At 48.0% G+C, this 27604-nt stretch overlaps 1 protein-coding gene across 2 annotated transcripts in view; it reads left to right on the top strand.

The window, feature by feature from the left end:
* Nucleotides 1-27604, top strand: part of BCL10 (BCL10 immune signaling adaptor) — a 55164-nt gene that overhangs the window by 6872 nt on the left and 20688 nt on the right. For both annotated transcript variants that reach the window (XM_072127530.1, XM_072127529.1), the window contains exon 4: nucleotides 1926-2179. In XM_072127530.1, the coding sequence (XP_071983631.1) occupies nucleotides 1926-2179 (254 nt within the window). The remainder of the gene's footprint in view (nucleotides 1-1925; nucleotides 2180-27604) is intronic.

The raw sequence follows: 27604 nt of genomic DNA, 5'->3' as shown, positions 1-27604 counted from the left end.
CTCTGGGAGGCTCCACTATTATACTTCTGCTCCAGTGGTCTCCACGATTCTATGTCTGCTCTGGGAGGGCTTCCACTACTATACTCCTGCTTTGGGGGGCTTCTACTATTATATTCCTTTATTGGGGGCTTCCACTATTATTCTCCTGTTTTGGGGGCGCTTTCACTTTTATACTCCTGCTGTTGGTGTTACCACTGTTATATGTCTGCTTTAGGGTTCTTCACTATTATATGTCTGTTCTGGAGGTCTGCAGTATTAGTTTCTGCTCTGGGTGTCTACACTATTATATGTCTGCTCTTGAGGGTCTTATGTATTCTAGTCTGTCCTGGGGGAGTCTCCAGTATTATAGTCTGCTTGGGGGTCTACAATATTATAGGTCTGTTCTGATAGTTTCCTGTATTATGCATCTGCTCTAGGAGGGGTCTATAGTGATAATAATAATCTGTATATATTATATTTTATTATATTCCGTAGCGCTTTACAAATCATAGGAGGCATAAACAAAAAAAAAAGACATTACAGAATACAAACAGTCATATGGAACAATACGAGTGAGGGCCCTGCTCACAAGAGCTTACAGTACAGTCTATGAGGATGAGGGGGTGACACAAGAGCTTACAGTCTATGAGGATGAGGGGGGGACACAAGAGCTTAAAGTCTATGAGGATGAGGGGGGACACAAGAGCTTACAGTCTATGAGGATGAAGGGGGTAATACAAGAGCTTACAGTCTATGAGGATGAGGGGGGGGGACACAAGAGCTTACAGTCTATGAGGATGAAGGGGGTAATACAAGAGCTTACAGTCTATGAGGATGAGGGGGGGGGACACAAGAGCTTACAGTCTATGAGGATGAGGGGGGGACACAAGAGCTTACAGTCTATGAGGATGAGGGGGGGGACAAGAGCTTACAGTCTATGAGGATGAGGGGGTGACACAAGAGCTTACAGTCTATGAGGATGAGGGGGTGACACAAGAGCTTACAGTCTATGACAGTGATGGCGAACCTTTTAGAGACCGAGTGCCCAAACTACAACAAAGACCCGCTTATTTATCGCAAAGTGCCAACACAGAAATTTAATTTGTGATTTATACTCCCTTCTCTGTCACAGTTTTCATTGATACCAGCCCCTGAGGACACCAATAAAGCAGAAAATAGTCCCAGGTAGAGCTGTCACTTTAAAATAGCTCTGTGCACAGCAAGTCCTGGGCTGTCTGGGACTGCAGGAATATACCTGGAGTCATCTCTGGTGATGGCCTGAGTGCCCACAGAAAGGGCTCTGAGTGCCACCTCTGGCACCAGTGCCATAGGTTAGCCATCACTGGTCTATGAGATAGAGGGGGTGACACAAGAAGTATGAGAGCTTGTATAATGGTCATTTTAATGAGGAGCCGGATCAGCTCTGCTGCATTAGCAGCACGGCAACAATCTCTGTAGCAGTAGCAGAGATGTAAGCAATCCACGTGTCATAAGACAATAACCAGGACAAAAAATCCCAGAACCTTAGAATAAGCCTCTATTTATATATTCTTGCTGAGCTCCCAAACTGGGATTCTGCATGAAAGAATGTTTCAACATTATAAAGATAGCATTAACTCTTCAGTGCCAGGAATGATGGAACACAGGTTGTATGATCCTTTTGGCCAGTAGATGGCAGAGGATGGCGCCACGGGAAATAACGTTGTATAATGTGGATAGAAAAGTTCCAAGTAGGGTGCTCACCTGCTCTGCAATAATTAATTGCATGTAACCCTCATAAGATCATTGATCTTAACAGCCTCCAATTTGTAAACTTTCTTGGAGAGGGGACGTTTGGAAAGGTAAGTGGCCACAATGGTAAACTAATTCTTGTCATCAGACATATCTTTAAAAAAAAGGGACTTCTTCTTCCTTTAAAATTCTGACCTATTCAACTTTTCTTCCAGGTTCTCTTGGCATCAGATCCAGCCAGTGAAGAACTGCTGGCCGTCAAAGTCATGATGAAGTCAAGTGAGGTAGAACATGACATCCAAACAGAGCTGGAAGTGCTGAAGATCGGCACTGGATGCCGCTTCCTTACATCTCTGCGGGCATATAAAGAGACTCACGAAAATTACATCATTGTCATGGACTATATGGCTGGAGGAGACCTGCACGATCTCATCACAGAGTGGATGCCGTTTGACATGCAAACTACAAGGTACATTTCATATGATCATATATTATAGAACATGTGTTATTATTAGAGATGAGCGAACATACTCGTCCGAGCTTGATGCTCGATCGAGCATTAGCGTACTCGTAACTGCTCGTTGCTCGGACGAGTATTTCGCCCGCTCGAGAAAATGGCAGCTCCCGCCGTTTTGCTTTTTGGCGGCCAGAAACAGAGCCAATCACAAGCCAGGAGACTCTGCACTCCACCCAGCATGACGTGGTACCCTTACACGTCGATAGCAGTGGTTGGCTGGCCAGATCAGGTGACCCTGGGATAGACTAGCCGCTGCCCGCGCTGCTCGGATCATTCTCTGTCTGGATGCCGCTAGGGAGAGAGCTGCTGCTGGTCAGGGAAAGCGTTAGGGTGTTCTATTAGCTTACTGTTAGGCAGGAGTGATTCTACAACAGCCCTTCTTAGGGCTACAATAACGTTATCCTTTTTTTTTTATTTGCTTGTGGCTGGGCTTGCTGGCACTAGTAGTGTGGTAGTAGTACCATATTGTGAGGAATTAGCAGGGGGACTTGCTACCGTTGTGTTTAGCTCTTAGTGACACACATATCCACCTCAAACACCAAAGTGGGAAAATTTATTAGGGGTTTGATTTCAATTAGGCACAGTCTGCCAGTTTCTTTTTATTTTACGTTTATTTTTTTCATAACTCAGCGTCATCTCATCTGGCATAGTAGTGTGCTTTAATACTTGGCTAGAAAATAGCCATAGGAGAATCCAAACGGCTTACTTACGCCTACAGTAGCGTTATATATATTTGATTTCTGGTTGATCTGCTGGTGGCTGTAGTTGTTGCAGTGCATCTACTAGCAAATTGTGAGCAATTTGGAGTGAGACTTGCGACCACTGTGTTTTGCGCTTAGTGACGCACATATCCATCGCAAAGACCGAAGTGGGAAAATTTATTAGGGCCCGGGGTTGGATTTCAATTAGGCACAGTCTGCCATTTCCTTTTTTATTTTACGTTTATTTTTTTCATAACTCAGCGTCATCTCATCTGGCATAGTAGTGTGCTTTAATACTTGGCTAGAAAATAGCCATAGGAGAATCCAAACGGCTTACTTACGCCTACAGTAGCGTTATATATATTTGATTTCTGGTTGATCTGCTGGTGGCTGTAGTTGTTGCAGTGCATCTACTAGCAAATTGTGAGCAATTTGGAGTGAGACTTGCGACCACTGTGTTTTGCGCTTAGTGACGCACATATCCATCGCAAAGACCGAAGTGGGAAAATTTATTAGGGCCCGGGGTTGGATTTCAATTAGGCACAGTCTGCCATTTCCTTTTTTATTTTACGTTTATTTTTTTCATAACTCAGCGTCATCTCATCTGGCATAGTAGTGTGCTTTAATACTTGGCTAGAAAATAGCCATAGGAGAATCCAAACGGCTTACTTACGCCTACAGTAGCGTTATATATATTTGATTTCTGGTTGATCTGCTGGTGGCTGTAGTTGTTGCAGTGCATCTACTAGCAAATTGTGAGCAATTTGGAGTGAGACTTGCGACCACTGTGTTTTGCGCTTAGTGACGCACATATCCATCGCAAAGACCGAAGTGGGAAAATTTATTAGGGCCCGGGGTTGGATTTCAATTAGGCACAGTCTGCCATTTCCTTTTTTATTTTACGTTTATTTTTTTCATAACTCAGCGTCATCTCATCTGGCATAGTAGTGTGCTTTAATACTTGGCTAGAAAATAGCCATAGGAGAATCCAAACGGCTTACTTACGCCTACAGTAGCGTTATATATATTTGATTTCTGGTTGATCTGCTGGTGGCTGTAGTTGTTACAGTGCATCTACTAGCAAATTGTGAGCAATTTGGAGTGAGACTTGCGACCACTGTGTTTTGCGCTTAGTGACGCACATATCCATCGCAAAGACCGAAGTGGGAAAATTTATTAGGGCCCGGGGTTTGATTTCAATTAGGCACAGTCTGCCATTTCCTTTTTTATTTTAGGTTTATTTTTTTCATAACTCAGCGTCATATCATCTGGCATAGCAGTGTGCTTTCATACTTGGCTAGAAAATAGCCATAGCAATAGGATAGCATCGTTTGGTTTTAAAAACTAAAAAACACACAAAAAAAAAAAAACACAAAAAAAGGTAAAAAAAAAATTCAAGTTATAACTCTCATTTTCAAAATGTTTAACCCGAGGGCTAGGGGTAGAGGACGAGGGCGGGGACGTGGGCGTCCAACTACTGCAGGGGTCAGAGGCCGTGGTCCTGGGCGGGGTGAGACACCACCTGCTGATGAGGGAGCAGGGGAACGCCGCAGAGCTACACTCCCTAGGTTCATGTCTCAAGTTACTGGGACTCGTGGTAGAGCACTGTTGAGGCCAGAACAGTGCGAACAGGTGATGTCGTGGATTGCCGACAATGCTTCGAGCAATTTGTCCACCAGTCAGTCTTCCACGCAGTCCACCCATGTCACCGAAATCGGCACTCCTCCAGCTCCTGCACCTCAGCCTCCTCCCCCCCAGTCTGCCCCCTCCCAGCAAAATTTGCCATTTGAACCGGCATACTCTGAGGAACTGTTTTCTGGACCCTTCCCACAGTCACAAACCACTTGTCCGGTTGCTGATGAGCAATTTTCCGATGCCCAGGTTTTCCACCAGTCGCAGTCTGTGGGTGATGATGACCTTCTTGACGTAGTGGAAGAAGTGTGTAAAGAGGTGTCCGACGATGAGGAGACACGGTTGTCAGACAGTGGGGAAGTTGTTGTCAGGGCAGGAAGTCCGAGGGGGGAGCAGACTGAGGGATCGGAGGATGATGAGGTGACAGACCCAAGCTGGGTTGAGAGGCCGGGTGAACACAGTGCTTCTGAGACGGAGGAGAGTCCTCGACCAGAACAGGTTGGAAGAGGCAGTGGTGGGGCCAGACGGAGAGGCAGGGCCAGAGCTGGTGCATCAGCGCCAAATGTGTCAACTAGTGAAGCTCCCGTGGCGAGGGCTCCTGCGGCGAGGGCTAGATTTTCAGAAATCTGGAGGTTCTTTAAGGAAACACCGGATGACCGACGGACTGTGGTGTGCCACATTTGCCAAACCAGGATCAGCAGGGGTTCCACCACTACTAGCTTAACTACCACCAGTATGCGCAGGCATATGAATGCTAAACACCCCACTCAGTGGCAACAAGCGTGTTCACCTCCGGCCGTGCACACCACTGCTCCTTCCCCTGTGTCAGCTGATAGTCAGCCCCCTGCCCAGGACCCTGCCACAAAAACCCCATCGTCGCCTCCACGATCCTCCACAGCATCCACCAGCGTTCAGCTCTCCATACCCCAGACGCTGGAGCGGAAACGCAAATATAGTGCAACCCACCCGCACGCCCAAGCCCTTAATGTGCACATCTCCAGATTGCTAAGCCTGGAGATGCTGCCCTATAGGCTAGTAGAGACCGAGGCCTTTCGCAGCCTCATGGCGGCGGCCGCCCCTCGGTATTCGGTCCCCAGCCGCCACTACTTTTCCCGATGTGCCGTCCCAGCCCTGCACCAGCACGTGTCAGACAACATAATCCGTGCCCTGACCAACGCCGTTTCTGACAAGGTCCACCTGACCACGGACACGTGGACGAGTGCTGCCGGGCAGGGCCACTATATATCGCTGACGGCACATTGGGTTAACTTGGTGGAGGCTGGGACCGAGTCTGACCCTGCGGCTGGTCATATACTGCCGACGCCGAGGATTGCGGGGCCTACCTCGGTCCAGGTGTTTCAGGCCTACTATGCCTCCTCCTCCTCCCACCCCTCCTCCACCTCCTCCTCCGAACGACCATCCGTGGGCATGGCGCCATCAGTCGGTAGCTCTAGGCACAGCAGCAGTGCAGTCGCTAAGCGACAGCAGGCGGTGCTGAAACTGCTGAGCCTAGGCGATAAAAGGCACACCGCCCAAGAACTATTACAGGGCATCACGGCGCAGACTGATCTGTGGCTGGCACCGCTGAACCTGAAGCCAGGCATGGTTGTGTGTGACAACGGCCGTAACCTGGTGGCGGCTCTGCAACTCGGCAGACTGACACATGTGCCATGCCTGGCCCATGTGTTAAATCTGATAGTTCAGCGTTTCCTCAAGACATACCCCAATCTGTCTGATTTGCTCACGAAGGTGCGCCGCATCTGTGCGCATTTCAGGAAGTCCAGCACAGATGCTGCCACTCTCAGGGCAGCGCAGCGCCGCCTCCAACTGCCCGCTCACCGACTGTTGTGCGACGTGCCCACGAGGTGGAATTCAACACTGACCATGTTATCCAGAGTTTACCAGCAGCGCCGAGCGATTGTAGACTGCCAGATGTCAACTTCCACCAGAACTGGTAGTCAGGTCAGTCAGCTTCCTCAAGTCTACAATGAGGAGTGGACGTGGATGTCTGATATCTGTCAGGTGCTGAGTAACTTTGAGGAGTCAACACAGATGGTCAGTGGCGATGCCGCCATCATCAGCCTCACCATCCCGCTGCTTGGCCTGTTGAAAAACTCTCTGGTCAGCATGAAGTCGGAAGCTTTGCGCTCCTCACAAGAGACGGGGGAAGAAGATTCCTTTGTTGATAGCCAAAGCACCCTTAGGTCTGTTTCTCAGCGCATATCGGAGGAGGTGGAGGAGGATGAGGAGGAAGAGGAGGAGAATGTTGGCGAGACACAAGAGGGGACCATTGTTGAGTCCTTCACTGTTGAGCGTGTATGGGCAGAAGAAGAGGAGTTGGAGGAGGAGGAAATGGACAGTCAGGCCAGTGAGGGGAGTGAATTCTTACGCGTTGGTACTCTGGCGCATATGGCAGATTTCATGCTAGGCTGCCTATCCCGTGACCCTCGCGTTCAAAGAATTTATTCCAGCACCGATTACTGGGTGTTCACTCTCCTGGACCCACGGTACAAGCAAAATCTTTCCACTCTCATCCCTGGAGAGGAAAGGAGTGTGAGAATGCATGAATACCAGCAGGCCCTGGTGCACAAGCTGAAACAGTATTTCCCTTCTGACAGCGCTAGCGGCAGAGTGCGTAGTTCTGCGGGACAAGTAGCGAGGGAGAGTAGGCGAGCAGGCAGCTTGTCCAGCATTGGCAAGGGTACGCTTTACAAGGCTTTTGCCAGCTTTATGTCACCCCAGCAAGACACTGTCACCTGTCCCCAGTCTCGGCAGAGTAGGGCTGATCTTTACAGAAAGATGGTGAGGGAGTACGTAGCTGACCATACCATCGTCCTAAATGATCACAGAGCTCCCTACAACTACTGGGTTTCAAAGCTGGACATGTGGCACGAACTGGCGCTGTACGCCTTGGAGGTTCTTGCCTGCCCTGCCGCTAGCGTCTTGTCCGAGCGGGTTTTCAGTGCAGCTGGTGGCATCATCACAGATAAGCGTACACGCCTGTCGACTGACAGCGCTGACAGGCTGACGCTTATCAAGATGAATAAAGCCTGGATTTCTCCTAATTTCCAATCTCCACCAGGTGAAGGAAGCTCAACCTGAATAATTTATCCACTCCTCCTCCTCCTCATTTTCCTCCTTCTCCTCCTCTTTGTACAGTAAAGCAGAGGAAACTGGCTATTTTTTTACAGGGCCCACTGGCTCTAGCTATAGTACTTTATGCATTCAATTTTTATGGAGGGCCACCGACCCGGTCCTCTGTTTTAAACAATTTTTGGGAGTGCCACATACAGGCACTCAATCTATTCCATTTTTATGGAGGGCCACCTACCTGCTCCTCTGGTTTGAAAACTTTTTTGGACTGCCACATACAGGCACTCAATCTATTCCATTTTTATGGAGGGCCACCTACCTGCTCCTCTGGTTTGAAAACTTTTTTGGACTGCCACATACAGGCACTCAATCTATTCCATTTTTATGGAGGGTCACCTACCTGCTCCTCTGGTTTGAAAACTTTTTTGGACTGCCACATACAGGCACTCAATCTATTCCATTTTTATGGAGGGCCACCTACCTGCTCCTCTGGTTTGAAAACTTTTTTGGACTGCCACATACAGGCACTCAATCTATTCCATTTTTATGGAGGGCCACCTACCTGCTCCTCTGGTTTGAAAACTTTTTTGGACTGCCACATACAGGCACTCAATCTATTCCATTTTTCTGGAGGGCCACCTACCTGCTCCTCTGGTTTGAAAACTTTTTTGGACTGCCACATACAGGCACTCAATCTATTCCATTTTTATGGAGGGCCACCTACCTGCTCCTCTGGTTTGAAAACTTTTTTGGACTGCCACATACAGGCACTCAATCTATTCCATTTTTATGGAGGGCCACCTACCTGCTCCTCTGGTTTGAAAACTTTTTTGGACTGCCACATACAGGCACTCAATCTATTCCATTTTTATGGAGGGCCACCTACCTGCTCCTCTGGTTTGAAAACTTTTTTGGACTGCCACATACAGGCACTCAATCTATTCCATTTTTATGGAGGGCCACCTACCTGCTCCTCTGGTTTGAAAACTTTTTTGGACTGCCACATACAGGCACTCAATCTATTCCATTTTTCTGGAGGGCCACCTACCTGCTCCTCTGGTTTGAAAACTTTTTTGGACTGCCACATACAGGCACTATCCAAATTGAATTGTCTCCATAGCAGCCTCCACACGTTGTCTCCATTGCTACCTCCAAAAGTCGTCCATATAGCTGCCTCCATACATCGTCCCTTTATCAAACGAGGTGTGTCAGGCCGAAATTTGGGTTGTTTTCATGGATTCCACATCAAAGTTGTTAACTTTGTCGCCACCCTGCTGTGTTATCCACAAAATACACTGGCAAACTTTTACCATTTACGGATATTATTTCAGCGCTTCTTGCGCATCTGTTTACATTCCCCTCACCCGCCATATCCTAAACTTATAAGAACGCTACTACACTTGATCTTATACAAAAGGTTCTTAGAAGTGCTGTTTGGGGAGTAGCCTAGAGACAGGGGCTTGGATTGGCGAAAGCTCGCCTGGCAGCGGAGCGCCAGCTCCATGCCAAGAACCAACTAACATAGTTTTAACTGCAGCACCTTTAATCTACTACTAGTTCACTGCCTCCATACATGGCCGCCTTATCAAACGTGCTGTGTCAGGCAGAATTTTGGGTTGTTTTCATGGCTTCCACAACAAACTTGTTAACTTTGTCACCACCCTGCTGTGTAATCCTCAAAATATACTGGCAAACTTTTACCATTTACGGATATTATTTCAGCGCTTCTTGCGCATCTGTTTACATTCCCCTCACCCGCCATATTCCAAACTTATAAGAACGCTACTACACTTAACTTGGTGCAGGCTGGGACCGAGTCTGACCCTGGGGCTGGTCATATACTGCCGACGCAGAGGATTGCGGGGCCTACCTCGGTCCAGGTGTTTCAGGCCTACTATGCCTCCTCCTCCTCCCACCCCTCCTCCTCTTCCTCCGAATTACCATCCGTGGGCATGGCGCCATCAGTCGGTAGCTCTAGGCACAGCAGCAGTGCCGTCGCTAAGCGACAGCAGGCGGTGCTCAAACTGCTGAGCCTAGGTGATAAAAGGCACACCGCCCAAGAGCTATTACAGGGCATTCCGCATCAAACTTGTTAACTTTGTCGCCACCGTGCTGTGTAAGCCACAAAATATACTGGAAAACTTTTTTCATTTACGGATATTATTTCAGCGCTTCTTGCGCAGATGTTTACATTCCCCTCACCCGCCATATCCCAAACTTATAAGAACGCTACTACACTTGATCTTATACAAAAGGTTCTTAGAAGTGCGGTTTGGGGAGTAGCCTAGAGACAGGGGCTTGGATTGGCAAAAGCTCGCCTGGCAGCGGAGCGCCAGCTCCATGCCAAGATCCAACTAACATAGTTTTAACTGCAGCACCTTTAATCTACTACTAGTTCACTGCCTCCATACATGGTCCCCTTATCAAACGAGCTGTGTCAGGCAGAATTTTGGATTGTTTTCATGGCTTCCATGTTAACTTTGTCGCCACCCTGCTGTGTAATCCACAAAATATACTGGCAAACTTTTATCATGTAGCGATATTATTTGAGCGCTTCTTGCTCACCTCCTTTGGTTCCTCTCTGCCACCCATTGGTTTGAAGCCTGAGTCCATTTAGGGTATGTTGCCATGCCACTCTCTAGCCTGCCGCTGCTGCTGCTGCCTCTGCATGCCGTCCCCTATAGTGTCAGGGTCAATTATTGGATGTTTTAGATGCTATCTAGCCTCAATCGGTCACTCTGTCATGGCCATGCTGTTGCCCATAATTTTGGCATAATGGTGCGATTAAGCAGCCTCAGAGGCATCCATGCATGCTGCCCCTGCTGTTTCATGTCCATTTCCGTGGTGTTTCCATCCTTTTCTGAGGTTCCCAGGTGTTTGGCCAAGCTTCCCTGTGCAGAGCCTTGGTCCCCTTGAAAAATGCTCGAGTCTCCCATTGACTTCAATGGGGCTCGTTACTCGAAACGAGCACTCGAGCATCGGGAAAAGTTCGTCTCGATTAACGAGTACCCGAGCATTTTAGTGCTCGCTCATCTCTAGTTATTATCTTATGTTGTATGATCATGTATTATAGGACATGTGTTATTATCTTATGTTGTATGATCATGTATTATAGGACATGTGTTATTATATTATGTTGTATGATCATGTATTATAGGACATGTGTTATTATCTTATGTTGTATGATCATGTATTATAGGACATGTGTTATTATCTTATATTGTATGGTCATGTATTATAGAACATGTGTTATTGTCTTATGTTGTATGATCATATATTATAGGACATGTGTTATCTTATGTTGTATGATCATGTATTATAGAACATGTGTTATTATCTTATGTTGTATGATCATATATTATAGGACATGTGTTATCTTATGTTGTATGATCATGTATTATAGAACATGTGTTATTATCTTATGTTGTATGATCATGTATTATAGGACATGTGTTATTATCTTATGTTGTATGATCATGTATTATAGGACATGTGTTATTATCTTATATTGTATGATCATGTATTATAGAACATGTGTTATTGTCTTATGCTGTATGATCATGTATTATAGGACATGTGTTATTATCTTATGTTGTATGATCATGTATTATAGGACATGTGTTATTATCTTATGTTGTATGATCATGTATTATAGGACATGTGTTATTATCTTATGTTGTATGATCATGTATTATAGGACATGTGTTATTGTCTTATGTTGTATGATCATGTATTATAGAACATGTGTTATTATCTTATGTTGTGTGATAATGTATTATAGGACATGTGTTATTGTCTTATGTTGTGTGATCATGTATTATAGGACATGTGTTATTATCTTATGTTGTATGATCATGTATTATAGGACATGTGTTATTATCTTATGTTGTATGATCATGTATTATAGGACATGTGTTATTATCTTATGTTGTATGATCATGTATTATAGGACATGTGTTATTATCTTATATTGTATGATCATGTATTATAGGACATGTGTTATTATCTTATGTTGTGTGATCATGTGCAACATCCCCCACCGGGGCCTAGCCCTTGAGGTGAGGCCTGGTGACAGCCGGGGCCCGCGGTACCGGAGTGGCTGGCGGTTGCGGCCTAAGCACGCTATTGTCACGGTGCTTGGTACGGGGGAACCGGAGGGCTGTCCTACAGCCTGGCAGGTCTCCAGCAGGTGGTGTTGGCAAGAAATGATGAGGGAGAGGCTGCTATAGCGGATCTCCCTGGGGCAACCCCTTAATGTCCCGAGAGTGAGTCTCTGGGTGATGGACAGGGTGCCGGTGATGAAGGCAGCCGTATTAGCAGGGACCAGACGGAGACAGAAGTTGAAGAAAACAACTTACAGTTCTTTATTTGAACCGGCAGGAACCGCAGCAACGTGCCTTTAACAGGTAGATGGAGTGCTGAGATGTGAGTTGGAGGGAGCCTCAGGAGATAGTTCACCAGCCTGGATGTATAGGGCAGGCTGGGAGGCAGCTGTGTCCTGGTAGGAAGCTTCAGCTTGTCCTGTAGGGCTTCAGGTATCACCTTCAAAGGTAAGATGATACCCCTTTTCCTCACTACACTAACTCTAATCTAATACTCCACTCTTCAGAGGCAGGGGCTAGGCTCTTTCTGCTCTGGTATGGGCTAGACAGAGATTACTCACTCACTCACTGATCTCTAGGATTCCACACTAGAATAATCATCTAATGTTCTCCAGAACATTCCTGGCCAGAGGTTTTATTACCTCCCTTTGGTCAGGTGGTGGCTGCTCCTCCAATCACATCTCAGCTCACAAAGCACAGGATGTAACACATATCATTGGACAATAGCATCTTGCATCATACAAAATACTTAACCTCTGCCTTGCCAGACAGGATTCACTACTGCAATATCCCCTATGTCCTATCAGAACCATGTAGTGTGATGTGGGTATATGCAGGTGGGACGTATTCGCAAACACTACCTCGCCATTGCATCGGCGAGGGTGTTGCATACCCCGGGGGCAATTGAAAGAGCCGCCCTCGGCTCGACTATAGATGTTTTAGGGCATAGAGGGGCTAAGGGCACTTCTGGGAAGTGCAGGCTATGTGAGGTGTAGGGACAAACCGCCCATGGTCCTGGAGACAGGCACCTGGGTTGGTGTCGGACTAAGACAAAAACATATAGCTGTATGACAGTTGGTCGCTGACGCCATTAAACCGAACTGTACAGTAGGAAAGGTGTGGTGTCATGTCCTGTAATCCACTCCTTGCACCAAGGCCTGTATATTTGTTTGATCAACGCTTCTTCCCTGGCGACAATTATATAATGTGTATATGCATTGCGTTAGCATATGCGACACGAGTACCTCCTGACTGGCAACCTTACCCATGTATGAGTGGCATCCAGGTGCTATCTGTGTAACACCCCCGGTCCCCTAAAGACCCGCAGTTTACGGACTACCCCCATGTGCAAACCTCAGTTTGAGGGATCAGGTAGCGGTCAGTGTTTTACACAAAAAGACGGTCCGACACAGCCACACTACAACCTGTAAAGCCTATGAAAGGGTTAATGCAGACTACTGGCATATATGACAGTGTGCAAACAAGTTAAGATCACATTGGCTTAGGAGCCCAATGGGTACACATCTTGAACGTTACAAACGTTACATAGGTAGATAGGCTACTCAGGGTAGCAGAATAGAATGTCTCTTTTCCTGAAAAGGAAAGGCATAAAAGTGCATGCATAATGTCCGTACCTAAAAAGGAAGGCATTAAGTGCAGAATAATAAGTCAATAGACATAGCAACTTTTCCCTGGAGTATCTGGCAAAAGTCTCTCAGAAGGTCTCTACTGACAAAGTCCATCTTCTGGGTACAGCCCTTGATGTGGGGAAAAATGCACTGAAGAAGCAAAGGGTCTCCTCTATTTGGAGAGGGACAGAGTCCTTTGAAGAAATCTCTGCTGTGGCAGAGGAAGGGTGCTATCATAGCACATGACAGTGTATAATCTCTTGACTGAGATAAATAAGGGTAAGAGTCTCAGGAAAGTCTCTGGCTCTTTGGGGTAAATGGAGATAAATACACATATATTTACAATGGACAAAGTACCTGGAGAGGGCTACAGCCCTTCAGGGATTAGTCTGCATCTTCTTCGGTGGTAAGTACTTCGGTGTCAGAAAAACGTACCTGCCTCCTGCTTCTGCGTGTCACCAGCTGGTACTCCTGCAGGTACGCAGGAGCTTTTCCTTTTGTCTCCCTTTGAGACCTTCGAAGTTCCGGCCTGGAGAAGATAACAACCTCCTCATCGTCCTCCTCTGAGTCAAGCGCTGGAGTCGGAGTCTCAGCTGCCTCTGATGCTTCAGGGGTTGCAGACACTGGAGCCGGATCATCCTCCACAGGCAGCAGTATTGGAGACTGCGGTGGGGATGATGGTCCCTCCGAGGTACCTCTTACTGGAGTGGAAACAAAACAGAATTGAGGCACAGTCACAAGTTCCAAGAAACTGGGGGTAGGCGAACACAAGGAGGTCTGTAAGTTGGGGGACGAGGTGAGAGGTGTAGACATAGGGGCAAAAGGACGAAGACATCTCTTCAGCCGGTTCCTATGTACCCGGAGTGATGGACGGTCTCCTCTTGAAATCTCGTAGACTTCAGGGGAGAGACTGTCCCTAACTAGGTATGGCTCACGCTCCCAACGCCCATCTAGCTTACTGGTAGGATGGTTGTTGCGCAGCCACACTCGATCTCCTGGGGCAAAAGGCTCAGCACAGGCATTACGATCAAAGTCCCTTTTTTGTTTCTCTCGGGCCTCTTCCAACCGCAGATCCACAACTTCTCTGGCATCCGCCAGGCGCCTCTGGTGTTCGTGAACCCAGTCAGTCTGGGGGAGTAAAGACTGGGAATCAGGGGACTCCATGTCCCAGGTCATATCAGCAGGGAGATGGCCGTGTCTCCCGAACATCAGATAGTACGGGGTGTACCCTGTGGAGCAATGATTGGTATTGTTGTACAGGTACACCAATTCGGGCAACAGCTTTGGCCAGTCAGCCCTTTTTGCAGGGGTCAGAGTCCTCAGCATATTAATTAGAGTCTGGTTCATCTTTTCACAAAGCCCGTTGCCTTGGGGATGATAGGCTGTGGTCCTCAGCTTCTTGCAGCCATATAGAGTACACAGCTCCTGGAAGACTTGGGACTCAAATGCTGTTCCTTGGTCTGTAAGGATCTGGTCCGGACAGCCATAGGGGAGGATGAAGCTCTTCCACAGGGCCGCTGCGGTAGTCCTTGCAGACAGATCTCTGACAGGTACTGCAACCACAAATTTGGTATAGTGGTCGATGATCGTAAGAGCATAACTGTGACCGGATCTGCTGGGCTCCAACTTCACGTGGTCCAATGCCAGTATCTCCAAGGGCCGTTGGCTCACAATGGGACGTAGAGGGGCCCTTTGATTGTGTCGCTCTCCTCGAGCGATGGCGCAGGCTGGGCATTCTCGACACCAGGCTTCAATGTCGGACTTCATGTTGACCCAGAAGAATCGCCTTCGGAGGGTGGCTTCAGTCTTCTGAGCGCCAAAGTGTCCAGACCGGTCATGGTACATTTCCAGTACTATCTTGGCGTCCCTCCTGGGAATCACAACCTGGTATAGCCGGTCATAAGTGATCGGGTCCAGAGTTCTTCTCTTTAGCAGACCCTGGTGCATGCTCAGAGTCTTTCTCTGGCGCCACAATTGAGACAGTTCTCCATCAGCTCTTCTGCGCCGGATTCTTTCAGGCACTCGCCCTCTAGAGAGATAGTCCATTACCTCTCCTTTGGCACGGCTATCAGCCTGAAGACTCATCCAGAGGTCCTTTTCCGCAGGGGGCTCTGACTCTTCTTGAGGAGTAGCTGGCGCTGCCTCTGTCGGTAGGGAGTAAACTCTCTGGGCATCTTGACGCACAAACCGGGCATAGAATGCGGGCATCTCGACATCTTCCCACTGAGCATCCGTGGAGGGTCCCTCCCACTGGTCAGGGAGACGGGACAGAGCGTCGGCGTTGTCATTGGTCTTACCAGCCCGGTACTTGATGGTAAAGCTGAAATTGGCAAGTCTGGAGGCCCACCGTTGTTCCAGTGCTCCAAGACGTGCGGTGTTCAGATGCGCCAACGGATTATTGTCTGTGAAGACAGTGAAAGATGATGCAGCTAGGTAGTCCTTGAACTTTTCGGTCACAGCCCAGACTAACGCCAGAAACTCCAACTTGAAGGAACTGTAGTTCTGGTCGTTTTGCTCCGGTTCTCGGAGGGAACGGCTGGCGTAGGCTATGACCCTTTCAGTTCCGTTTTGGAGCTGGGATAATACCGCCCCTAGACCTTGCTTGCTGGCATCAGTGTATAGGGTGAAAGGCAGACTATAGTCTGGATATCCCAACACCGGGGGCTCAGTCAACCGTTGCTTGAGCATCTGGAAGGCAGCTTCTCGTTCGGCCGTCCACTCAATGGCTACTCGGGAACGTTGGCTCTCTTTTGGCAGGCCCCTTAGAAGCTCTTGCAGGGGAGCCGCCAGCTGGGCAAACTTCGGGATGAAACGCCTGTAATAACTGGCAAATCCCAGGAAGCTTTTGATGTCCCGTACGGTTGATGGGGTAGGCCAGTCGTGGACAGCTGCAATCTTCTCTGGATCTGGCTCAATTCCATGAGCGCTCACCACATGTCCCAGGTACTTGACACTAGGTTGTAGCAGGTGGCACTTGGATGGCTTGACCTTCAACCCATGTTGGGTCAGGATTTGGAAGACTTCAGCCAGATGGTGGAGGTGGTCTTCATAAGTCTTGGAGTAGATGATGATGTCGTCCAAATATAGCAGGACGGTCTCGAAGTTGCGATGACCCAAACATCTCTCCATCAGCCGTTGAAATGTGCCTGGGGCGTTGCATAGCCCAAACGGCATGTTGTTGAACTCGAACAAGCCCATTGGGGTGGTGAAAGCCGTCTTCTCTCTGTCTTCCGGCGCCATGGCCACTTGCCAGTAGCCACTGGTCAGGTCCAGGGTAGAGAAGTAGGCAGCTGACCCTAGGGCTGCGAGGGATTCCTCGATTCGAGGCAGAGGATAGGCGTCCTTGTGGGTGATATTGTTGATCTTCCTATAGTCAACACAGAATCGAAGGGTTCCATCCTTCTTCTTCACAAGGACCAGCGGGGCAGCCCATGGGCTGCGACTCTCTCGGATAACGTTGGCTGTCTTCATCTCTTGTACCAGCTTCTTCACCTCTTGGTAACGGGCTGGAGGTATGGGCCGGTATCGTTCCTTGATAGGAGGATGAGAGCCAGTAGGGATGGTGTGTTGGATCAGAGTAGTCTGCCCAAAATCCAGTGGGTGTTTGCTGAAGGCCCGGTGGTGCTTCATAACGACATCCAGGACACCTTGTACTTGGTCTGCAGGAGTAAAATCGTCATCTCCAATATTGAGCTCAAGCCACCAGGATTGCTCGGCAGGCTCATCTTCAGCACCTGGCTTCACTTCCAACTGTTGGGAGGCAGACAGAGAGGTTTCCACCAAGTCTTCAGGGTGGACACTGAAGAGAGTGGCTACGGCTTGGTACTTTCTCAGATCCACTGGGGAGTCTCCCACATTTAGTAGTCGAATGGGTACTTGTCCTCGGGATACCGTGACTAGGCTCCTGGCGGCTAGAATGGGCAGGTCTTCATCGGCTGGTAGAGGTTCTACTATCGCCTGGTAGTCTTGACCTTGGACGCCCATGCAGGCTCGACACCATACTAACGTCTCAGTCCCAGGTTGAAGGCGAACAGGTTGGGGATCCTTGATCCGGGCTCTGCAGATTTCTCCATTAGGGCCAGCAAACTTCTGTTGCGCCGCTAGAACCTGCATAGTCTCCTGAATTACCTTCCGGGAACCGTTGGGCACTGTTGGCAGGGAGTCATGGAGAGCCTTCAGCACTTCGGGGTAGCAGTTGCGGAGGACATTGGTACCCAGTACCAGGGAGAAGTTACCGTTTTCGGGCACACGTGTCACCACTACGCCCTGTCTGGTTAACTCAGTGTCTCCAATGGTTAGCGTGGGCTCCCAGTAGCCGCGGATGGGTACGGGTTTTCCATTCGTAGCAATGATGTTCAAGTAAGCCTTTGGAGGCTGGACTAAGGATGCTCTTCCTCGGCATTTCTCGAAGGCAGCACTCCGGAGGGTGGTCACTTGAGAGCCGGTATCAATTAAGGCCGGTAGAGTAACTCCGTTGATGGTTACATGAACCATGGGGCGAGTCCCCACGAACCTGGGCATCCAGTTAGCATCTCGGGGACTTACAAGTTCTTCCCTTGGAGGTCGTCCCTTAGCTCCAAGGGTTTGTCGTTTAACTGACGACAATCATTCTCTTCATGCCCATATTTATGGCAGTAGCTGCACCGCTGGCGGGGTTTCCTCTGACTCCAGGTGCTTAACGACTTCGCTTCTTTTGGGCGCTGTTTAGTCGGAGATTCACGAGGAGTAGCTGACCGTACCGGGTTCTCTGGAGGTTTCCTCCTCATAGCAGAGACAGTTACTTCCAACTCGGTCAACCGATCAAGGATTTGATGCAGGGTGTCCGCCAGATTAGGGACCGGTCCTGTTATGCCAGTAACTTCCATAGTCGCAGGAGTAGGTGATGCTGACTGCGTGGGATGGCAAGTGAGAGCAGATTCTTCCATTTCTACGGATTCAGGCTCTTTCTGCGGTCCAGTAGGTGATCGGTCTCCTAATATGTCAATGGCAATTTCCTTAAACTCAAGGAAAGAGGCCTGGGCATGTTGAGAAGAGATGATCTTTAGTTGACACCTTTGATTTCTATCAACAAGTCCATTGATAAATTGTTCCCTTAAGGTTTGGTCAGAGGTTTCAGCGTCTTTGGGCTCAAGGCAGGTGATGGCCTTCCATGTCTCCTGTAGGGAGAGGGCAAAGTCTCGGAGGGACTCTTGGGGCTTCTGTCTTTTCCCGAAGAATTTCTGCTTCAACTCGGAGACAGTACACTTGTCAAAGGTGTTACGTAGCCTATCAAGAATCTGGACCACATTCTGACACTGTTCTCGGGGCCAGGACTTGACTTCCCGGAGAGCGGGTCCTTTCAACTGCCCGATGAGGATGCCCACTTTCTGTTCCTCTGTGAATGGGAGCAAGGCAAAGGTGGCTAACAACTTGTCCCTGAATTCAGGGAGAGTATGTGATTCTCCCTCGTAGTAGGGTAACCAGGGGGCCCCCAGATAGTAGGGCATAGTCAGAGGCATCATGGTGGGAGTCCCAGGGACACTAGCTGTAGCAGGGCTGGAGGGACTCTCTGGAGGACTTAACATGCTCCGGTACCCTGAGGAGGGACCAGGGGACGGGACTTGCGCCAGTCCCGTATCTTCGTCCTGGGCGGACATGACTGGCCTAGCTGAGGGAAGCCTGTAGGGGTACACAATGTCCGTTGCTATGGCCGATGGCTAGAATGGGACGTGGGCACTTTAAGACACAGTCACTATTCCCTGGGAGGTGAGCCAATAACCTAGCGTCGGAAACAATCTCTACCCCCCTTTAACTTCCCCAGCGGTACTCACTCAGGATCAGCCGCGGTGACAGGACAGCTCCGGTACACGAAGGTCTCCGTTCCCGATGTCCGGCAGGCAGCAGGGTTCAGTGATGCTCCGCGGTGTTCTCCAGTCGCAGGACACGTGCGCCGGAACTCCGGATGAGGCGCACACTGCTGGCAGGCTTCAGGCGCGGCCTGCGCCGAAATCCAAGATGGCCGATTAACCCTCTTCGTTGCCGGCCGCACACGCTCCAGCTCCTCCTCCACGGTGCTTCGCGCCACTCGCGCAGGGGGCGGAGCCTAATGACGCCTCTGGAGTTCCCGCCAGTCAAGATTTGGCGGGCTTGAAATACTTGCTGCTTCACAGTTTCTGAGGTAAAAATCTTCAGGTGCGGCAGCGCCGGATGTAGCAGAGCTAATACAGTTCTTGCCAGGATTAACCTCTGGAGTGCGGGAGCGGCGCTCGACAGCACATGGCAGCAGTATAACACAGTTCATTCCAGAAACACACAAGTCCTTGGGCCTAAACCCGGATGGCATCAGGGTTAGGCAGCACAGTCTTTTTCTTAATAAAGTACAGTCTTTAGTGCCAGGATAAGGCACAGAAGTATATATCCTGTTCGTGACGCCACTTGCAACATCCCCCACCGGGGCCTAGCCCTTGAGGTGAGGCCTGGTGACAGCCGGGGCCCGCGGTACCGGAGTGGCTGGCGGTTGCGGCCTAAGCACGCTATTGTCACGGTGCTTGGTACGGGGGAACCGGAGGGCTGTCCTACAGCCTGGCAGGTCTCCAGCAGGTGGTGTTGGCAAGAAATGATGAGGGAGAGGCTGCTATAGCGGATCTCCCTGGGGCAACCCCTTAATGTCCCGAGAGTGAGTCTCTGGGTGATGGACAGGGTGCCGGTGATGAAGGCAGCCGTATTAGCAGGGACCAGACGGAGACAGAAGTTGAAGAAAACAACTTACAGTTCTTTATTTGAACCGGCAGGAACCGCAGCAACGTGCCTTTAACAGGTAGATGGAGTGCTGAGATGTGAGTTGGAGGGAGCCTCAGGAGATAGTTCACCAGCCTGGATGTATAGGGCAGGCTGGGAGGCAGCTGTGTCCTGGTAGGAAGCTTCAGCTTGTCCTGTAGGGCTTCAGGTATCACCTTCAAAGGTAAGATGATACCCCTTTTCCTCACTACACTAACTCTAATCTAATACTCCACTCTTCAGAGGCAGGGGCTAGGCTCTTCCTGCTCTGGTATGGGCTAGACAGAGATTACTCACTCACTCACTGATCTCTAGGATTCCACACTAGAATAATCATCTAATGTTCTCCAGAACATTCCTGGCCAGAGGTTTTATTACCTCCCTTTGGTCAGGTGGTGGCTGCTCCTCCAATCACATCTCAGCTCACAAAGCACAGGATGTAACACATATCATTGGACAATAGCATCTTGCATCATACAAAATACTTAACCTCTGCCTTGCCAGGCAGGATTCACTACTGCAATATCCCCTATGTCCTATCAGAACCATGTAGTGTGATGTGGGTATATGCAGGTGGGACGTATTCGCAAACACTACCTCGCCATTGCATCGGCGAGGGTGTTGCACATGTATTATAGGACATGTGTTATTATCTTATATTGTATGATCATGTATTATAGGACATGTGTTATTATCTTATATTGTATGATCATGTATTATAGGACATGTGTTATTATCTTATATTGTATGATCATGTATTATAGGACATGTGTTATTATCTGAAAGGAAACGTACCACTAAGGATCTACCTATTAGATCCGGTGGTAGGTGCACCTAACGAATGTAAGAATAGCCCTTTTAGGGTAAATCCTTTACTCCCCTCTATCTTTTCTAATCTTTAATCAGGGTAATATGCAAATTTTCTAAAGAGGCTACTGGGGGCAGGGTCGGACTGGGCTGCCTGGAGCCCACCAGAGAAATTGATTCTGGGGGCCCACAATGCCGCTACCTAGAAATATTTCCTAATTCACAGTGTTTCATCACTATTTTATCATTGGTTATTTTATACCGGGGCATAAATATTAGGGATGTAAGCGTCATTGCTCAGCACTAACTTACCAATAAGAATAACTAACAATAACCGTCCATCTCCTGCGTATTTTCACTGCACCACATAAAGAAGATTAGAAACTCACATTATCGAAATCGTCTAGATAGTTGGTCAGTAATTACAGTTATAAGACTCAGAAGTGGGATTTACAACCTCACATGTCACACGTCTTCTCCTTTGGGTACTGAACTACACGATGACTTCTCCTTGTTTTTACTCATCACTGGAGAATTTTCCACCAGATATCTTCATCTCTGTGTGGCACATCTCCACACTGTGCAACTAAAAATATCACAGTCATTACAATGTAAAGTCACCTGGATAACAATGTAAAATATATCCTAAATAATATTTACCCATCACAATTGATCATATTGTGCCCCCCACAAATATCAAATATACCCCCTTAACAAAACCATATTGCGCCCTCTCCAGAAATCAAATATTACATTGTGACTTTTCAGTATATTACAATATACACTATAGCCATTATACACCTAATAATTTAAATTGGACATCATTCATTCCCATAAGTTATTACATAATACAGCATATCATTTCTGATTAATCATTTTCACTACACAGTCTTACAGTGCTCCTACTTATTATGTTTTATATACTGCTCTCCCTAGTTATTCCTCTTTTATTTAGTGCCCCTCTTATCAAATATTTTAAATAAAAGTTTTAATAAATTTTATACTTCTATTGTGTATATATGGGTAGAGAACAGTACTATTACTACTCCAATCCTGTATATATGGGCACAGATCAGTACTACTACTCCTATACTGTATATATGGGTTTAACCCAATACTACAACTCCTATCCTGTATATATTGGTACAGTACACTACTACTACTCCTATTCGATATATATGGGCACAACACAGTACTACTACTCCTATACTGTATATACTGGGAACAGTACACTACTACTACTCCTATCCTGTATACATGGGCACAGCACAGTACTACTACTCCTATCCTGTATATATGGGCACATTACAGTACTACTACTCCTATCCTGTATATATGGGCACAGCACAGTACTACTACTCCTATCCTGTATATACGGGCACAGCACAGTACTACTACTCCTATCCTGTATATATGGGCACATCACAGTACTACTACCCCTATACTTTATATATATATATTCCTTTAATGACCCCTTATTGTAAACAGTCCTGTAATGGCTTCCCTTATAATGCAATTCCACCCCCACTCCCTTAATATTTAGTCCTCTAGTGACCCTTTACTATTCTATATACAATCCTACTGTACAATGGGCCCCCTTATTATAGATATTCAGTCTAGTAGTGACCCCCTTCTAATTTTTAGTCCTCACATACATGGCTCATTTACGCTGCTCAACCGGAGTGTGAATAGTTAAAATAAAATAATAAACCTCACTTACCTGTAGCAGCGCTCCCGCGTCCTCCGCTTCTCTTCTCCCCTCTGGACTGGGACTGACAGGATCAAGACGCACGGCAGCGTGGGTGAATCACCCCGCATCAGGGGTCAGAGTGCGAAGTGTGTTGGGAAAAGTTCCCGGCCGCTTGCACAGCCTGTGCTCAGCGGTCGCCGGTCATAGTAAATGGCAGCACCATTAACCACTGAGTTGCATCAGCAGGGGCCGCAGGTGGGGATGGAGGCCCCTGCCGTAGCAGTGGTATCGGGGGCCCACCGGAGGATTCACCGGTCCTCTGGTGCCCCAGTCCGACCCTGACTGGGGGGGTGGAGTAGCTGGAGCTAAGTGCGGCTACTCCACGCCCCAGTAGCCTCTTTGATCCTCCTGCCCAAACATCTTCAGCGCGCAGCTACGAGTCGTCCGCAAAGCCGGAGTTCTGATGGTGTGCGGACTGGAATATCTTCACGATCATGGCGTCATACATCGGTAAGTCAGGCAGAAGTTGTCTTCATATATATATATAAGTTTAATTAGTTGATTAAGTGTCTGTTTCTGTTTCCAATATGTCACTGTTTTAGGAAGACTTGGCATTGGCTTAAAAAGAAGTTTGAAATCAATACTAGTTCTCGCCAGTTTGGCAAAATCAGGGGTTAAAAGGGTTAGAGCAGTTTCACGGTAGATATTTTTTGGGGAAAAAAAGGAATACAGTTAATTTCACTATTATTCAGAGAGGATAGATTAATACCCTTCGAGGCACTGAAAGAATCATTTAATACAAGCAACAAAAATTACTTTCACTATATTCAGCTGGCTCACAGCATTAAGAGTTTAGGGGATAAGACAAGGATTTTAAAAGTCAAGAATTATTTTATTATAATTAGTGGGTGGGAAAAAATTACTTTCTAAAATATATAAATATGTTACCAAGAACCTTCATAGTTTAGGGCAGCATTCTAGTAGAAGTATGTGGGACAGAGATATTGGGGTTTTGACCGATAGGCAATGGACAAATATATTTCAGAATATGAATGGTGCAAGTTCAGAATCAATCCGATTAATTCAATTCAAAATCATATATAGGTTATAATATACTCCGGATGATATTAATCATTTCAGGCGGGCACAAACAGAAAAATGTTTGCAATGCCAAGAATTTAAGGCGGATTTTATACATATGACTTGGAATTGTAAATGGGTATTGAAATTTTGGGAGGAAGTACATATGGAGGTATGCCGGGTAACGGGTCTCAAGGTTCCTATGACACCAGATGTCTTAGTTCTAGGGAACACAAATGAAATCACAGGCCCCTGTGGGGAATTGCTCTGGTAGTTGACAGGTAGCAGTGCAGGAAGCAGTGACACACGCAGGTTTAAAAGTCCAACTTAAGTGTTTATTCACACTTGCAAAACAGAACACAAATTCAGCCTTGGTTTAGGCACATGCAAAAACATTACAAAAGTAATTCCTGCCCGGCTAGGCGCTGTCTAATACAATTGTCGGAACCTAGCTATCCGGGTACCAGGCTGCCTGGCACACGCTCTTGGCCAGCAGCAAGACAGGAGACCCTCAGTTACCTTTGCTGTGAGAATGCAATCTCGCTTTCAGCTCTCCAGGTAGGGCCTCTCCTACTGCTTCTGGCCTGCAGACTAAATCAGGCCCTAACGAAGCCTGTGACCCGCACCTGTGGGCTATACAAAAGCCCAGGACTGAAGCCCGGGTGGAGTAGGAGTCCCACTACCAGCCTACCCCTACTCCATAATAAGCAGGCCCAGTACGGACATTACAAATGTGTCTGTGTTAGCTAGGCCAACACAGACAAAACAGACTATTCCTGCTTATCATGTCTGCATTAACCCTTGGGTTACTGCAGACAAACCCAGGGCTTTTACCACATGTATTTCATCTGCCTGTAGGACAGATAGCGGTTTTCCCACACAATACCTCTTACTTTCTCACATACCCTCCCCCTCAGTTCAGACCCACCGGGGCGAACTCCTGACATTAAGCAATGCGTTCGGGACAAGGCATCTGCATTGCCCTGTAGCTTCCCGGCTCTGTGCTCCACCGTAAAGCTGAAATTTTGGAGGGACAAGAACCACCTAGTGACCCTGGCATTCTTCTCCTTAGTTCTACTCATCCACGTGAGAGGAGAGTGGTCAGTTATTAGACGGAACCGTCGTCCCAGCAAGTAGTACCGTAGGGACTCTAATGCCCACTTTATCGCCAGACATTCCTTCTCTACGATACTGTAATTTTTCTCTGCTGGCGTGAGCTTCCTGCTCAGGTAGGTAATGGGATGTTCTTCTCCATTCACCTCCTGAGACAGGACAGCTCCCAGCCCTACATCTGATGCATCCGTCTGCACAATAAACTCTCTCTTGAAGTTTGGCGTAATGAGGACGGGAGATCCACACAATGCAGACTTCAAGGCCTGAAAAGCCCCTTCTGCTTGTTCATTCCACCGCACCATGACAGGCCTTTTACCCTTCAGCAGGTCTGTCAAGGGAGCGGACACGGTGGCAAAGTTTGGTATAAACCGTCTGTAGTACCCGACAATGCCCAGGAAAGCCCTGACTTGTTTCGTGCTCACTGGTTGAGGCCAACCCTGTATAGCGTCAATCTTGTTGACCTGAGGTTTAATTATACCTCGACCAATCACATACCCCAAATAGTGTGTCTCCTCCATTCCCAGCGCACACTTCTTGGGGTTTGCAGTCAGGCCCGCTGCCCTTAGCGAGTTCACTACGGCCTGTACCTTGGCCAAGTGACTCGCCCAGTCTTGGCTGTAGATGATAATGTCATCTAGATAGGCTGAGGCGTATCTCCTATGTGGCTTTAACACTATGTCCATTAACCGTTGAAAGGTAGCGGGGGCCCCATGAAGCCCAAATGGTAACACAACATAGTGAAAAAGACCCTCAGGGGTAACAAAGGCTGTCTTTTCTTTAGCCCTATCTGTCAGGGGTACCTGCCAATATCCTTTAGTTAGATCCAGGGTGGTGAAGTACCGAGCACTCCCTAGTCTCTCAATAAGCTCGTCCACCCGGGGCATGGGGTAGGCATCAAACTTAGACACCTCATTCAATTTTCTAAAATCGTTGCAAAATCGCAACGTCCCATCCGGTTTGGGAATTAGAACAATTGGACTGGCCCACTCACTTTTGGACTCCTCAATTACCCCTAGCTTCAGCATCTTCTGAACCTCCTCTGATATGGCTTGTCTACGAGCTTCAGGGACTCTGTACGGCCTTAATCTTACCCTAACCCCTGGCTCAGTGACAATGTCATGTTTAATTACAGATGTGTAGCCTGGCAACTCTGAGAACACATCTGTATTTCTTGCTACAAACTCTCGAGCCTCTCGCTGTTGCTCTTTGGTTAGGGTATCGGCTATTCGCACTTCTGCCTCCGGCACAGGCTTACCTGCAGCCTGTGAGGGTATCGCAGGAGGTGGACTAGCCAGAACCATCTCTGTATGCAGACTCTCTCTGTCTTTCCAGGCCTTTAACAGATTAACATGATAAGTCTGCTCGGGTTTTCTCCGTCCGGGCTGACGTATCCTGTAGTTCACCTCTCCTATTTTCTCTATCACCTCATACGGTCCTTGCCATTTAGCGAGAAACTTACTTTCTACAGTGGGGACTAGCACCAACACACGATCACCAGGATTAAAGGTTCTTACTTTTGCTGACCTGTTATAAACCCGGCTTTGAGTTCTTTGTGCCTCCTCCATATGCTCCTTGACAATGGGCATGACGGCCGCCACCCTGTCCTGCATATCTGAGATATGGTCTATTACACTTTTGTGGGGGGTGGGCTCTTGTTCCCATGTCTCTTTGGCTATGTCCAGGAGACCCCTGGGATGTCTGCCATATACTAACTCAAACGGCGAGAACCCAGTAGAGGCTTGTGGAACCTCTCGGATGGCGAACATTAAATATGGCAACAGTACATCCCAGTCCTTCCCATCCTTGTTTACCACCTTTTTTAGCATACTCTTTAAAGTTTTGTTAAACTGTTCTACCAATCCATCCGTCTGAGGATGGTACACAGAGGTGCGTAACTGTTTAATATTAAAGAGCCGACATAGCTCCTTGGTGACTTTTGACATAAACGGAGTCCCCTGATCTGTGAGGATCTCCTTGGGAAGTCCCACCCGGCAGAACATGGCAAACAACTCTTTAGCAATTAGTTTCGCCGAGGTGTGCCGTAGTGGGATGGCCTCAGGATATCGGGTAGCATAGTCCATGACTACCAGGATATGCTGATGCCCCCGAGCAGATTTAACCAAAGGACCGACCAAATCCATGGCGACCCTTTCAAAGGGTACCTCAATAATGGGCAGAGGTACCAACGGACTTCGAAAGTGTCCCATTGGAGCATGCAATTGACAATCAGGGCAAGTTTCACAATACCTTTTTACCCTATCGTACACTCCGGGCCAATAAAAACGCTGCAAGATGCGTTCCAGAGTTTTTGTGGTACCTAAGTGCCCTCCCATCACATGCTTATGTGCAAGGTCTAACACCATCTGACGATATGGCTGAGGTACCATTAACTGCTCCCGGGTTTCACCGTGGACCTTATCAATGCGGTACAATAACTCCTGATTTACCACCACTCGAGGGAACAACTTATCCCCACCTGGGTGCTGAGGTACACCATTAATCTCTACCACATTTTCTCTGGCGCGGACCAGAGTGGGGTCCTGGAGTTGTGCAGTACCAAAGTTGTCACGGGATACAACTTGTCCAAATCCGACAACTGCGGTCCTGTCACTACCTCCTCAGTTTCGCCTGCCATAACATCTAGGGGAAACATTACACTTCCATCTTCTGTGGCGGTCACCCCTACGGCAGGAACTCCAGAATCTGGGTCATCAGGCTCGGGTTCAGAGATCTGACCAGACAACACAGGAGAACAACCCCCCAACTCTTGGTTT

Source organism: Engystomops pustulosus, chromosome 10 (assembly GCF_040894005.1).
Source record: "Engystomops pustulosus chromosome 10, aEngPut4.maternal, whole genome shotgun sequence".
NCBI classification, from domain to species: domain Eukaryota; kingdom Metazoa; phylum Chordata; class Amphibia; order Anura; family Leptodactylidae; genus Engystomops; species Engystomops pustulosus.
Note: the sequence above shows the minus strand (reverse complement) of the source record. Positions and strands in the feature narration are given on the sequence as shown.